At 40.6% G+C, this 15,637-nt stretch overlaps 1 protein-coding gene across 2 annotated transcripts in view; it reads left to right on the plus strand.

Moving 5' to 3' along the window:
• Nucleotides 1-15,637, plus strand: part of PCCA (propionyl-CoA carboxylase subunit alpha) — a 388,477-nt gene that overhangs the window by 157,628 nt on the left and 215,212 nt on the right. For both annotated transcript variants that reach the window (XM_074963058.1, XM_074963066.1), the window contains exons 13-14: nt 11,028-11,171; nt 12,696-12,770. In XM_074963058.1, the coding sequence (XP_074819159.1) occupies nt 11,028-11,171; nt 12,696-12,770 (219 nt within the window). The remainder of the gene's footprint in view (nt 1-11,027; nt 11,172-12,695; nt 12,771-15,637) is intronic.

Consider the following 15,637-nt stretch of genomic DNA (forward strand, 5'->3'; position numbering starts at 1 on the left):
TCTGTACAGCACAGTAATGGGGGGAAAATCCTTGCAAAGTAAAGTTGACAAAACAGAATTCTTAAATTTCAAATCTATGTGGTAGATCTTCCAGAACATCAAAATGTGGAAAGTTTTATGGTTATCATGAGAAGAGGACTTAGTATCTCATTATAATTGCATATGCAAAGAGATCTTTTAGAAGAGTCAGCAGGTACTGGAAAGTTTTGTTAAAGTATTTGCTACAAGAGGTCTTTACTAATTTTGATATAAAACAACAAGAGACACCCATTTGTACACTTTAGAAGCAGATCCTCAGCTGGTGTAAACTGTCATAGCTCCACTGAAGTCAGCTTCAATTGGCTGAGGATCTGCCTCTGACAAATACTTAAAAAATACAATAGATTGAAAAGAAGTAGCAACCCATACTGTATAATAATAAGTAACTAGGCAGGACAAATAATAAACCAAATTCCCCACTTATAATATTTTCTTTTTCAGACCCCCACTCATCCCTGAAGGGATGATGTGCTTGGCCAAATTTCCTGAAGGCCAACAGATGTGGGCTTTTGTGAACCAAAGCTGAGGAAGTGCATTCCAAAGGAAAGAGGTCCTTACAGAAAACACCTTGCCAGGAGCCCTCTCTCCTTCTTCCTTTTCTTTTTTAATTCTGCATGTGGGTCCAGCTGGGTGTGCCTCTGCTGGTCACAGCTCAGGTCGTATGTCATGACTTCACATAATTATTTTCAGTAATTTATGTGGGCCAGATCATCAGCTGGTGTAAACTGATGTAGTTCCACTGAAGTCAGTGCAGCCCTAGTGATTTAAACCATCAGAGGATCTGGTCCTATGTCTATATACATTACATACTTCCCTTTGTCCCCATTCAGGAAAGCATTCTGGGATACATTTTCTATGAATGTGGTCTTGCAAATTTTGGGATTGGTGTATGTGAGACTGAGTGTGAGTTTTTAAAAGCAGTATTAGCAGTCAAGAACACGTGAGGTACCTACATATAAGTACCCTGCTGTAGCTCTCCTGCTTTCCAGCTCTTCAATATAAAGAACATAGGGTTACTGAAATAAAAAGCATCTGACCTTGGAATTGTTTATCCAGAATGTATCCTGTAAAATGTTAGTTGGTTTTGGGTAATGAAAATTTATTTTGTTGACTAGGGAGAGCCCATAAGATCCCAAGTAAATCATACGCTTTTGTATACTATGCCATAATTTGAAAGCTTTGGGTTATTGATTTGCATGTAAAGAGGTATATGCCATTGCTATAACCAAGGAAAGACTTTCCGCAGAAAGGATGACATATTACTTCTAATCCCATTGAAATTCAGATTCTCTGCACCACTGTGCTCTATTCAGATACTCCCGCTAATTTGTAAGTAACATGATGCCATTTGAATATACGGGCATAAGTGTGGTGTAGTAGAAAATCATGTGTGTTTACTGATGGGTATGAACACCTCAGAACAGCTAGACCATTTACTCCTTGAAGTTATTCATCTGTGATCAGGGGAACTGCCTTTACCAGTCCAGCTCTTGGCTGGATTTATATACAAAAGTTATATGATTGTTTCAGTGGCTGCAGTCTATAGCTCTGTTTAACTGGGCGATTAGGTGACTGTGATTAGGTATGGTTTGGAAGCCGGAGCACAAGTTTCTCCACTCTAATCCATGCTCTGACACTTACTGGACTGAGACTTTGACTAAGTTACTTAACCTCCTTGTATTCTTATCCACCTCCCAAAGGAGTTATGAGTGGCTAAGTAAGCAAATACACTTCTTATTTCTGAGGGATGGTGTCTCGGGGTTCTTTACTCGGCACTGGGGTACCTCCTTGTAGCTGCATCTGGGGAATAGATCCACCTGGTCTGATGCTTCACTCCGTCTCTTGTTCATGCTGTGTCCCTTTCATGCTCCAGGACTTGCAGAGCTTTCTCTTCCTGACTTGGGATGCTCCTTCTTTGTGGGTTGGGATGTTCGCTCTTTGTGGCTTGGCCCTCCAGCCAGGTCACTATATGGTTTCCCCCTTCTGGGGTATTAAGTCACTGGATTGGCTCTTCCCCAGTGGCCAGTTGGGGAACCCTATTGCTACTCCACATTGTAGGTCAGAGACCCTTAAAGCAGTGGCCAAGGTCTGCACTGTTTAAGACCTTGCTGCCGTTTCCCTGGGCCTTTTCCTACTCCACCTCTATCAGGCTTCTGCTCCACCACGCTTCTGGGTAAACCCTGCCTTCAGGGCCAGGATCCCAGGGCTTCTTCTCCCACTTGAGTTTCCTCCTTTCCCTCTCTGAGCCCAGAGAGTGACTGCATATCTCCACACTGCAGCTCCTTTCTGCTGCCGACTTTCCCAACTTTATACCAGGCTCTCCCCCTCCTGCCCAGCTGGTCTCCATCCTGTCAGGGCTTGTTTATCAAGTCAGGCTACACCTGAGGGATAATTAATCAGGTTACTTATCCCCTTCTTAGCCACATTAACCCTTTTTGGGTGAGTGTGGAGTGAACACCCCATCACGGACAGTTAGCTGATTGCTGTGGTGGATCAGAAGAATAGCAGTGACTAGCTTTGAAGGGGATGTCTTCTATTCTCTTTTACCGAAGTTTGGTGGCCACAACAAAGAGGGCTTTTGGGGAAAGGGACTTAAAAATGGAAGTGTTGGGCATGGATCCTCAGGATACCAGCTATTTGTGGGGGAGTAAGTGAAATTTCTTAAGCAGGTATAGAATCATAGAATATCAGGGTTGGAAGGGACCTCAGGAGGTCACTAGTCCAACCCCCTGCTCAAAGCAGGACCAATCCCTAATCAAATCATCCCAGCCAGGGCTTTGTCAAGCCTGACCTTAAAAACTTCCAAGGAAGGAGATTCTACCACCTCCCTAGGTAACGCATTCCAGTGTTTCACCACCCTCCTAGTGAAAAAGTTTTTCCTAATATCCAACCTAAACCTCCCCCACTGCAACTTGAGACCATTACTCCTTGTCCTGTCCTCTTCTACCACTGAGAATAGTCTAGAACCATCCTCTCTGGAACCACCTCTCAGGCAGTTGAAAGCAGCTATCAAATCCCCCCTCATTCTTCTCTTCTGCAGACTAAACAATCCCAGTTCCCTCAGCCTCTCCTCATAAGTCATGTGTTCCAGACCCCTAATAATTTTTGTTGCCCTTCGCTGGACTCTCTCCAATTTATCCACGTCCTTCTTGTAGTGTGGGGCCCAAAACTGGACACAGTACTCCAGATGAGGCCTCACCAATGTCGAATAGAGGGGAACGATCACGTCCCTCGATCTGCTCGCTATGCCCCTACTTATACATCCCAAAATGCCATTGGCCTTCTTGGCAACAAGGGCACACTGCTGACTCATATCCAGCTTCTCGTCCACTGTCACCCCTAGGTCCTTTTCTGCAGAACTGCTGCCTAGCCATTCGGTCCCTAGTCTGTAGCTGTGCATTGGGTTCTTCCGTCCTAAGTGCAGGACCCTGCACTTATCCTTATTGAACCTCATCAGGTTTCTTTTGGCCCAATCCTCCAATTTGTCTAGGTCCCTCTATATCCTATCCCTGCCCTCCAGCGTATCTACCACTCCTCCCAGTTTAGTATCATCCGCAAATTTGCTGAGAGTGCAATCCACACCATCTTCCAGATCATTTATGAAGATATTGAACAACCCCGACCCCTGGGGCACTCCACTTGACACCGTCTGCCAACTAGACGTGGAGCCATTGATCACTACCCGTTGAGCCCGACAATCTAGCCAACTTTCTACCCACCTTATAGTGCATTCATCCAGCCCATACTTCTTTAACTTGCTGACAAGAATACTGTGGGAGACTGTGTCAAAAGCTTTGCTAAAGTCAAGAAACAATACATCCACTGCTTTCCCTTCATCCACAGAATCAGTAATCTCATCATAGAAGGCGATTAGATTAGTCAGGCATGACCTACCCTTGGTGAATCCATGCTGACTGTCCCTGATCACTTTCCTCTCGTGGTATATTTTGTTCCTCTGTGCATTGAAATGGGAACTTATTTCTCATTGTAAATTGCTTTTGGAAAGACTTGCTGTAAGTAACGGTATTGACAGTAAATGTGGTATCTTGGGTCGTTAAATATGTTGAGTGTTCATTCTTGACAAATCTATTTTCTTGACCTACTGATAATGAGGTCAGTTGCCTTGTTAAAACTATGGTTTGTAGGTTGCTGGGAATGTATCTAATTTTATATTCATGCTAAAGACAGTAGTGATGTGGTAAATAATATTTATGTGATAGTGGGTTAATTCACATTGGTACTTTTTGTCTTATGGGCTGAAGTTTCACTGGCGATATCTTGGATCAGCTTGGTATAAGATCTGAGTGCTGCCTTGGACTAGAACAGCTGATCCCTGCTGAATGTGGTACATATCCTTTCATGAGCATATTTAAACCAGTTTATTTTTTTTAAATAAAGTTTTGATTTGGCATCCTAAGGGCATCTCTGCTCTACAAACTTTTGCAAGTTACATTGGCATAAAGCTGTCGCAGTTAGTGTAATTGCTTGGGTGCATCTGTACTCGGTTCCTTGCATCGGTGCTGTGTGTACTCACCAGGAGTGCCGCTTTCAGTGCACAGTGCGGTGCACCATGGGCTGGTATCCCAGTGTGCTATTCGCCACTGTCCAGCACGCTGTCTTTTTGGAAATTTTGGCAGTGCATTGTGGGGTAGAAACGAGTGGCGCAGGAGTGACTGTGACTGCAGTGTCAAGTTCCCATTATGCAACTCTTTCCACTGCATAATGCCATCTTTATCCCATAATTTTTGCGCCTGTTTTGAAAATACCATAAACCCATGTAGGACTTGCTCTGATGGAAGCATGGCGTCTGAAGAGCTCTGCACTATTGTCATGAATGTTGCAAGCACAGGACATACGATCCTCCAGTATTTGCAGAGCCAAAGGAAGAGCTACAGGGAACATGATTATTTCCTGGAGGGCAGATTGCTGTGGGACATAACTATAACCAATTCAAGATTGTTGGTGGTGTTCCTAGACCAACTGCGAACCGTAGAGAGCTACTTTTGGGCCTGAGAAACCATCACTAACCGGGGGGATCAATTGTAATCCAGGCTTGGGATGATGAATGGTGTATGCAGAACTTTTGTATGGGCAAGGCCATGTTCTTGGATCTGTATGCAAGAATGTGAGCTGCACTGACAGTGGAGAATTGAGTGTCGATTGCACTCTGGAAACTTGCAATGCCTAATTGCTACCAGTTAGTGGGACATCATTCATCATTTTGGAATTGGAAAATCCACTGTGGGGGCCATTGTTATGCAAGTATGCAAGGCCCAGGTTTGTGACTCTCTGCAATGTGCAGGGCGTGGTGGATGGATTTGCAGCAATGATGTTCCCAAACTATGGTGGAGTGATAGATGGCACACACATCCCTATTTTGGCACCAGTCCATTTTGCCACAGAGCACATCCACAGAAAGGGCGACTCTTCTATGGTTATGCAAGTGCCGATGGATCACCGGGGATGCTTCGCTGACATCAATGTTGGCTGGTCAGGGAAGTTGCATGACACTTGTATCTTTAAGGACATAGGACTGTTCAGAAAGCTATAAGCAGGGATTTTCTTTCCCGACGAGCGAATTATCATTGGTGATGTTGAAATGCTATAGTGATGCTGGGGGACCCACCCTACCCCTTACTCCTCTAGCTCATGAGGCTGTACACTGACCACCTCGACAGCATCAAGGAAAGATTCGGCTTTAGGCTCAGCACGTGCAGAATGACAGTTGAATGTGATTTTGGTAGTCTGAACAGATGCTGGCATTGTTTGCTCACAAGATTGCATCTCAGTGAGAAAAATATCCCTATGGTTATAGCTGCCCACTGCATCCTGCATAATATCTGTGATGCCAACAGGGAAAAGTTGCTGCCAGGCTGTAGCAGCTGTCTGCTGAGTTTGAACAGCCAGACACAAGGGCTATCAGAAGAGCTCAATGTGGAGCTCTATGGCTCAGGAAGGCTTTGAAAGAACACTCTAACAGCGAGCCAGAGTAATGCGTTGTGGTGTCCTGTGCTCTCCCTGACTCTGCTCTTTGGGGTCCTGTTGGGAATTGTGTGGTGCTTGGTGCATATCTCTGCATATATCACTGACAATGCACCTATTAATTTTGTGATCTTGCTGTAGATTTATGCTTATTATACTGTGTGTGTCACTAATCCTATGAGTTGTGTCACAGAGTACAGTAACAAGTAAGTGGGTGTTTTCACTACTGTCAGGCACTCTGCAGCATATGTTAGCAACTAATAAAGATTAATTATTTTCCAAACAATACTATTTTATTGAGTAATGAAAACTCTTAAAAATATTCTGTGCAACTTAAAAGAAAATATATTAAAACTTTAATAAATTTATGGAACAGAAGAAACATTCATTTCCATTTTAGCTACGCATACATCAACCTTGGTTCTCACAGGTCAGTGTATGTGGTTGTCCTGAATGTCCCCAGTGGTGGTGTGGCAGGGGTAGGGATGCGACCCCCGATGCAACGTGGAATCTTGCGGGGTGGATTATAAGGTGGGGCTATACTGAAGTTCTCTGTGGACCGCAAAGGGAGGTGAGTCTGGGATTGTTGAGCTTGTAGGTCCACATGTGTCTGCAGCATTTGTGTTTGCTGCTCAAAAAGACCCATTATGTCCTGGTGCATCTCCCTCTCCAACTTCTGGGCCTTGCTACTGTCTGCAATATTCATCCTCCAGGCCTTATGGTCACCGTCTGATGCAACATTGGCTTGCAGGATCTTGGTGAAAATGTCATCCAGAATCCTTTTTTCCCCCCTCCTTCTGATATGGGTCAGGCACTTCACTGGTGTGGACGGCAAACCCCGCAAGGCCACAACGGCAGCAGCTACAGATAAAACACAGAGTTACCACTGTCAGTATAGTCGCAATGGAAAGCGAAAGTTAAGATTCAGAACTCCCTCCCCTGGCTCCCTCATTGACACTCTTGCTTCGGAGTACTTATGCAGGGTGCTACTCACAGCTCCAGCCATGTTGAATATGGCCTTGCCAGGGGTGAGGGAAATGAGGATGGAATTGCTAGGTTGCAGGGAACTGAGTACAGGGCAATGGCACTGGATACTGGCGGTGGTGATTTTTAGCTGATATCACACTTCTGACTGGACTGTGGTGGAGTTTCAAAACAGCTTCTGGCTTGCAGCATAGCTGGACCCTGACCTGTCACATGTCCCACATCCTCCACCACCTCCACCTCCACCTCATCCTCACTGCTCTTGTCAGGGACCTGTGACTTGGGATCCTTGGTAGCGTGTTGGTGGGATCTCCATTACGTGTGGCAGGTCTGCAACTCGTCACTGGATTGACTGTTGGCCTCCCTGGTCTTGTGATATGCCTGCCGTGGTTCCTTTGTTTCCATGCAGCACTGCTGCTGATCCCTATGGTACTCCTTCTGCATCCCCCGTGCAATCTTGTAGACGTCCATATTTCTATGGCTGTTCCATTGCTGTGCCTGTACAGTCTCTTCTATCCCCAGGTCCAGGAGATCCAATATCTCCTGCGTACTCCAGGCCAGAGTGTGTCTGGAGTGCATAGCCGGCATGGTCAGCTGGGCAGTTGCACGCTACAGTGGAGAGCTGCTAGCTATGCTCACCAAGATGGACACTCTGAAGAAGCCATTTAAAAAATTCACAGGGTTTTAAAAGGCAGGGGTCGGGGTTCTGGTCTCTTTGACAATGGGCAGAGGATTTCACAATTGTGACCAGAGCAGTCAATGTTGGGTATTGTGGGAAACGCCACTCTGGAAACGCCAGTTACTATGTGGGTGCAATGGAGAGCTAACATCATAGGGAGACAAATTGAAGCTGTTTACCCTTCCCTTTATATTTATGACAGAAGCATAGGCCTCGTCTACCCTACGAAGTTAGGTCGACATAAGGTAGCTTCCACTGATGTAACTCGCCTACTACACTGACTTAGTAACTCCACCTCTGAGAGAGGCTTACCGCTTACGTCGATGTAGTTAGGTCGATGCAGTGTCAGTGTAGACCTTGTGTTGCTTACATCACTATTGCTGCCTTTTAGAAGCTGTCCCACAGTGCCCTCACACTGACAATTAAATCAGTGCAAATGCCCTGGTTAGTACGCGCACCACCGACACAAGGAGTGTAGTGTGGATATGCAAAAGCAATTTAATTACTGCAGTGGCTGTAAGTTGACTTAATTTTGTAGAGTAGACTTGCTCATAGACACATGCATAGCTAGTATGGAAATGTAGGTTGGAGGAGGAAAAGAAAATTAATATAAAAAGATTATAAATCTATTCTAAGCACGAAAAACAAGAGTAGATCTCTGAAAAGAGTAAAAGTAAAATAGAATAACCTGCCAAAAAAGGAAGATGACTTTAAATGGGGAAATCTATTTAAAGAAAAACAGGGGAGGGAGGGGGAAATAAATCGAAGATCACCATGTACAAAAAAAAATATTTTGTGAAATAATCACAATCCTTCCATTATTGAGGAAGAAAGATATATTGGTTTCCTTTAGGGGGGTCAGTTCTGCAGCCTTTGCCCCTCAGTAAGATCTATGGGATTAGACCCTTAGGTTCAGATCCTGTACATGAGCTCTGTGTGTGTGTGTGTGTGTGTGTGTGTGTGTGTGTATCCTTGCATCCTTGTGGAGTATATTGCAGGATCAGGGCCATAGTTTGAACAGGATAGAACAGTTTTAGTCTTTTGGACTATAGGCTTCATACTCTGCATATTGCTGAACATATTCAAAAAACAAATTGCAAAGACTAAAAAATGAGGTTTCGTAGCTGACTGATTCATGTCACTGAGATATTTAATTAAAAAATTCAACTTAAAATATACAACTCAGTTTCCACCTCATTTTATCGATTATATTTTGGAGATTTAACCATGCGAGCGTGTTTACAAAATATCTGACTAGAAATTACTAATAGAATAGTGTCTAGATTAGTTTCAATGGAATATGTATATAAAGAAGCTTGCTAGCCATATTTTTTTAATACCATTTTCTTCAAATACAAAGGGAGTATTTTGAAGCAACAAGATAATATTGACTAAGTCAAAGAGCCTTATTGTAGAGCAGATTAAATAAATGTTTGTGAGTCTTAAGAAACAAACAACAAAAATATTTCTCTTTCCAGAAACATTCCATCCTATTTTGATCATCAACAATTAAGCTGAAAACCACAATGACGCTATTGTGCCTGGAATGCCAAGTGTAATCCAAGAAAAATGATGAGGCTAAATAATAAAAATGTCTTCTTTAGAGAAATGTTACATTTTTTTCCCCAGTATTAAAATTCTGAAAGTGTTCTAAAGTTAAAGGTAATTTTTTAATTAAAATCCTAACTGTGAGAACAAGTTCTCTTGACCAAATAATTGATATATAAAGTAACTTTCTATTAAAACTTCATTTTAATAAAAAATTAAGTGCTGCAGTGTAACACTGCAAGGTGGCTGCTGAATTATTTCCCAGATACTTCAAATAGGGTTATTAAGTGTGACATACTGGAGAGTATCATGTGCTAGGTAAAATCAAGATTGAATCCCAAAGGTGTGTTCTTAAACTGCATAATCAGATCCCCATTTTCAATACCATGTTTATGCTTCAAAGAATAGGTGCTTATTTCAGTGATGATTTGTCATTAAAATTATGTCAAAATGTCTTAAAATGTTGTTGAAACTATAAAAACACTCACAACACACACAGGGCTAATTATGGGTGCCATCTGTTTATTTTTACAAAGCCTTTTTTTTTTTTGAAAGACCAGTGCATCTTCTTGCTCTGATAAAGCACAAGATTATTATAATGACTAACTGTTTTCCTTCAATTAGTGTACTTGAAGTAAGGAAGACAACTGGTTTGTTCATTGACCTTTTCCTGTGTCATAAAATGTATATAATATGACATCTCATGATAGAGAAATCATTGTGAAGTGCATTTTCTTAAGATATTTGACCCTTAGAACAAAAACATTTTATAATAAAAATGGCAGTTCTGTCATATTTTTTACTTGGGAAGTTGTAATGCTCTGATTGTGTGTATCACATGCTAATATAGTATGTGTCTCTGATTGTGTCTACATAATAGGACCATAACCATCTTCTTTGGGTGCTTTCATTTCATAACTCCTCCAAAATCGTTTGAGATTGCTGTAAATTAATAAACATTTTCAGTTTACAACCACATAAAAAAACCACGTGTATGTAAATTTGCACATGCACCCAGTCCGACTCAGCTTTAGTGTGAACGATGGGTATTCCCATGACAGCATCATCCAAAGCCGTTAGCAGCAATTTGCTGAGAGAGCAGAGTGACTCGACTGGTCCAGCCCAGCTATTGTGCCTGCTAAGCACTACACAGATAAGTCTGGAGGGAAAAAAACTGAAGGATCCATCTGCTCATTTCTGCTACACTGCGCTGATGTAAGATTACGCTAATCTGGTTGCTTGTCAGGACAGGTTAGTGAAAGCAGGCGAATGGGTGAGATTTAGGGTAGACTAGCTCTATGGAAAATCGTAAGCTGCTCCTGTACATGCCATGTTAAGTGTAGCAGAATGGGTTGATTATCAGCTACTTTGAGGATTTCAGTTAAAATACATTACATTGCTCGGTTAAAAATGAGTCCTCCTTCTTTATACTTCCAAACAAACAAGAAACTAACACATCTGCACCAAATACCATTGTTGTAAAAAAACAAACAAACATACTTTCATATTTTTTTTTGTAGTTTTGCTTTTACTCCTTGTGATTAGTTATTGTATTTACAAATTGCTTATTTATTTTGTTTAGATTTTTACAAAAGAAGATGGTTACTGTTGTGATTTTTTGTTTTATTTTTGCTTGTCTCTTCAGTTTGGTTTGGTGAAGAAAGCCCAGAGCTGGAAATGAACCCTTGTCCCATTTTTGGCTGGTGATATCTTTGTTTATCTGTATTTGTTTATGATGGTTGTTTTTTTTTGGTTGTTTTTGTTACCTACTGACTGTCAGTTCTTGACCTTGCAGGTTGAACATCCCATCACAGAATGCATTACTGGCCTGGACCTAGTCCAAGAAATGATCCGTGTTGCTAAGGGTTACCCTCTCAGGCACAAACAAGCTGATATTCCCATCAATGGCTGGGCAGTTGAATGTCGAGTTTATGCTGAGGTAAAATAAGTGGTAAGGGGTGGGAAGCTGTATGTGGAGCAGTAATACCCAGGTGTAGATAGGCACCAAGGTGAAGTCAAGGTTTATAATTTGAGATTTGTAATTTACTGTATGTAACACAACTGATTAAAGAAAGTTTTATGTGGATTTTTGTGTTGTAATTCAAAAGAATAGCCTGAAACCAAAATTATTGCTACATAGGTTCTTCTAAAAATGTATCTCCTGCAAGTAGCCAATAATCATTTCAAAGGAAGTTTACGGCATATTTTCAGCCTAATTTAGTATGATGATTCGGCTGTATTCCGTTTTCTTCTGAACTATTAACTAGTACTTCAGGTTTGCTCACCTCCACGTTTTTCTTAAACCTTTTGGCTTAAATATTTGAGTAAAATTTTGTAAGCTGCCAAACTTTTAATGGTACTGAGGCATTTGCTAATAGTTCAGGAAGGATGTTTGTTCCTCTGTAACTGCATTTGCTTTATATGACCAACTTGGAAAGTGAATTTCAAAACCATAAGTGCACAGTTACATTATGACTCCTCATAGTAATAGCAAAAAAAAAAAATCTGAATTAAAAATATTCTCTTTTTAAGCATGACTAAGACTGGTATTGTAAGTTAACATGTTGTTAACATTGTTTTTAACATTTGGAAATTTAGACTTGTCCATTGAATGAATGATATTCAGCTGCCTTCATTTTGTTTTAAGAATGTTAATGCTTTAGGCAATAGTGTCTTTACAAAAAAAAAATCTGCATCTTGGTATGTGTTTTCCCATTTGACTATTGCTGCTTTTATTGCCCAAGACATCTTAATTTCTCTCGTTCTTCTTTCTTTCCTTTTTAATGACACAACAGTAGTTTATTGCTTGTTCTGCTCGTTACAGGATGTATATGACTATTTGGATGAAGAATAGATGTATTTGTGATTTGAATGATGCAAAGTGTGCATTGAGTATTAGTATGGCTTTACTAATGTAGTTAGTATTCAGAATTTTTGCTCAACCATCTATGAGTATTAAAGGAGTTTGAACAACCGAATCCTGTTTCACCATGTGTATGTTGTTCTGTTCACCACAGAATTTGCTGTACTGATAAGTTTGTAAGTAGTATTATGTGGGAGATTTTTAAAGGCACAAAGGACCCAATTCACATAGAAAGTCAAAGGGAATTGAGCTCCTAACTACCCATTTTGCCTTTGAAAAACTTCTTTTATGTCATCACTCCCCCACCCCCCCAAATATCAAAGCTTGAAGATGGCTGAGGAGTTGATACTATAAAGACTTCACTAGGAAGAAATACTCTTTTCTGCTTTAATAATTGCATTTTAGAAAGATGAGGTTTTAATAAATGTTCCAATTCTTCAGTGGAGAAAGGGAAAATGTCTCCACAATGAGTAATTTTGGAAACAGAATGTTAATCAAAATAGAAGTGGTAGAAGCTGTTTATTTTGCAACTACTTAACCTTGTTTCCTGTATGTAATGTCTCTAAATTAATGCTTTCTCATGTTTTACCTTCCTTTCAGGATCCCTACAAATCTTTTGGTCTGCCATCCATTGGTAGATTGTCTCAGTACCAAGAACCACTACATGTGTCCAATGTAAGTGACCTAGGCTCTGATTTTCATAGGTGTTGAGAACCTCAGATCTTCATAGGTGCTTAGTCCCTCTGACAATCAGGCCCTTAGTTTCTATCATTTATTAAAGGTGGTTGTGGGGCGTTAATACTATTGTTTGTGCTAATTTAAGATAAGATTAAAAAAATACAGTGCTAACCAAATGTGACTATAAAGCTATAAAGTTGTTCTGTTTTGTATTTTACGTGTCAGTTTAATGCTTTCAAACAAGCCTCAAATATAAATATGCTGTAGAGCAAATAGCATAATCAGATGTTGAATTAACTCTTTAACTGCAAAGGACTGAACACTCCAAATTGAAGCTGGACTGCTACTCAAATTCGCAGCCTTTAAAAAGCAAATGCCGTTCGTTACAGTTGAAGAAAAGTGATTATTAAACATTTCAGTACATAGTCTAACTATGCAGAGTAGCTGCTTAACAAACTGTTTTTTGCTGCAATAAAAGAACAGGGACATCTCCTTTTTGTATAATCAAAGTAATAAGTAATAAATCCACCATGTCAGCTGGTGGAAGGACAAGACTATACCATCTGTGAATCTGATTATTCAGTGTGATTACTTGCATGGAAAATAGTGAAAGATTACAGGAGGAATCCTAAATTTGGAGATGTTATTGGATATATGATTTATTTCACTTCTTAAATTGTTTTTGGCCATATGCTTTCTAAAGGGACCTGACCCTTTCTGGGCTTTAAGGCTTCATGCTGTGTTCAAAGCCTGAAAGCAGAAGAAAAAATTGTAAAGATTTAACAGGCATTATGTGACGTTAAATAGAAGATAAGAAAACAAGTATCATGGGATGTATCTAAACATTTTTTTAATGAAACAAAGAGTGTATTTAATAAGAATTTATAATGATTACTCTAGTGGTTGTTAGACAGTTTTACCATGTTGTAATAGCTAACAGGATGTCAAACATTTTGCCCTTGCAAGTTTTTGCAATTTGCAATTTTCCAGACGTGAGACCTGTTGAAAGTACAAGTGATAATGGACAAACTATACCCCCTACAGTCTTTGTCCCACCAAATCTTTCTTCAATTAATGTTGCAGCAGGAGTTTTATGTAATAACATTTGCGCTTGTGAGCCATCCATAGAAAGAAAAAACAATTAAAATGCCTTAAATGTTCTGCTTACTGCTGTTATTTGCTTGCGTGAATGTTGCATGTCAGCTAAATGGACCACGGAACAGATAAAGTGATTGGGTGCAGGAGAGTGCACACCAAGCTTTGTCTATCATTATTGCTGGGAGCAATCAAATTGATGCCAGCAGGACAGTAGACGCGTTGACAGCTGTAATTATATATCTCCATGGTGATCACTTTTGGCCTGTCATGGAGGCCCACAAGTCCCCTCCCTTGCAAGCATTTAATCAGATTGGGCTGTCACTTGTCAGGTAGATAGGGCGGGCTGGGAGTTGTGCTTAGGGGGAGAGGTGAATTGAAAATGAAGGGTGGGAGACGGCTGATAGCTTCACGTGGCCCACCGTGGTACTGAAGAAAGAAATTTTAATTATGCTGGAGGCTTCAGAGAAATGGTTTGAGGATCTCATACAGAGTAGCTGGGCTGTTTTCTTTCTGTTTACTCTTGTCTTATTAAAAATAGCTGTTCTATTTTTATTTAGCAAACCGTATTTTTGGTCTGTTCTTCTTTAGCAGCAGAAAATATGCAATACTGGAGATTAATTTGTCTTCTGAGGATGTCACGTAATTAAGAATAAAATTGATTTGACTGAAGAATTTGAATATTATATTGAAGCTATTGGTGCTTCACCATTTCTTTTATAAATTTCTGTTTTCAAAAGGTAATAAATTGTTTGTAAAAATTTGCTCTGAGCTAAAATTTGGCATAGAAGGTCTCGGGAGTGGCATCTTACAAATGTGATTTTAAATTAGTTTGGTTGCTTTTCAAATTAAAGGAGGTAGGGATGTGTGGATGGGTGGGTGGATACGGGAAGTAGAACGGGGACTAGGAAAGTTAGGAAGACGGGGCATTGGGGAAACGTTTTTCTTATGCTCTAAGAATTCTATACTGGATTTGAGATTATAATAATTTTAAAATGTACCAGCTGCTAGTTCAGAGTGTGATTTTTTTTTTTTTTTTTTTTTAGGGCTAGTGAGTATTCAGTTTTTAAAAAAAGCTTAAAATGAGGTAACTACAAAGAAATAAGTATCCTCAAGAGTGTGACAATAGAAACTTACTACTCTTGCACGTTGTAACAAACTGACTGCGCTGCAGTTGGCATTAAGATTTGAATAGCTCCAAAGCCATTCTTTGCTAATGTGATCAACAATCCATTCTTTAAGGGTGCTGATGTTGACATAGTCTGTGGGAGTGAGCCTCCCAGCTCAGGTCAGCAGAGTTGGGCTAATGGGCCTTATGCTAGAGCTCTCAAAATAGCTGTGAAGACAGCACGTTGAAGTTGGGGCTGGAGCTTGGGCTCTGAAGCCTAGGGAGGGTGGAGTAGGTCCATCTGTCTCTTAGACCCCAGTATTGCAATGAACTGTGTATGGGTGGAACTCTGGGTGCATAAGTTAGTAGGACTTCATGCTGGAAGTCCTACTAACTCACTGAACTTCTTTTGGCCAAAATCAGCTGTCATAAATAGTGCCTACTCCCATTTACTTCAGGAACGGTTGCATCTGCTTATTTCACATCTGAATTTGGCCCTTCTTTATAGGTTTTCTCATTGTAAAATTGGGATAATAATATTTGTATATCTCACAAGGGTGTTGTAAGGATTAATTACTTTATATTTGTTTGTTGCTTTGGAAATTAAAAGTGCTATATAAATGCAGTGTATTATTAGAATATGTACACAGGTATGCTACAT

Source organism: Natator depressus, chromosome 1, assembly GCF_965152275.1.
Source record: "Natator depressus isolate rNatDep1 chromosome 1, rNatDep2.hap1, whole genome shotgun sequence".
NCBI lineage: Eukaryota > Metazoa > Chordata > Testudines > Cheloniidae > Natator > Natator depressus.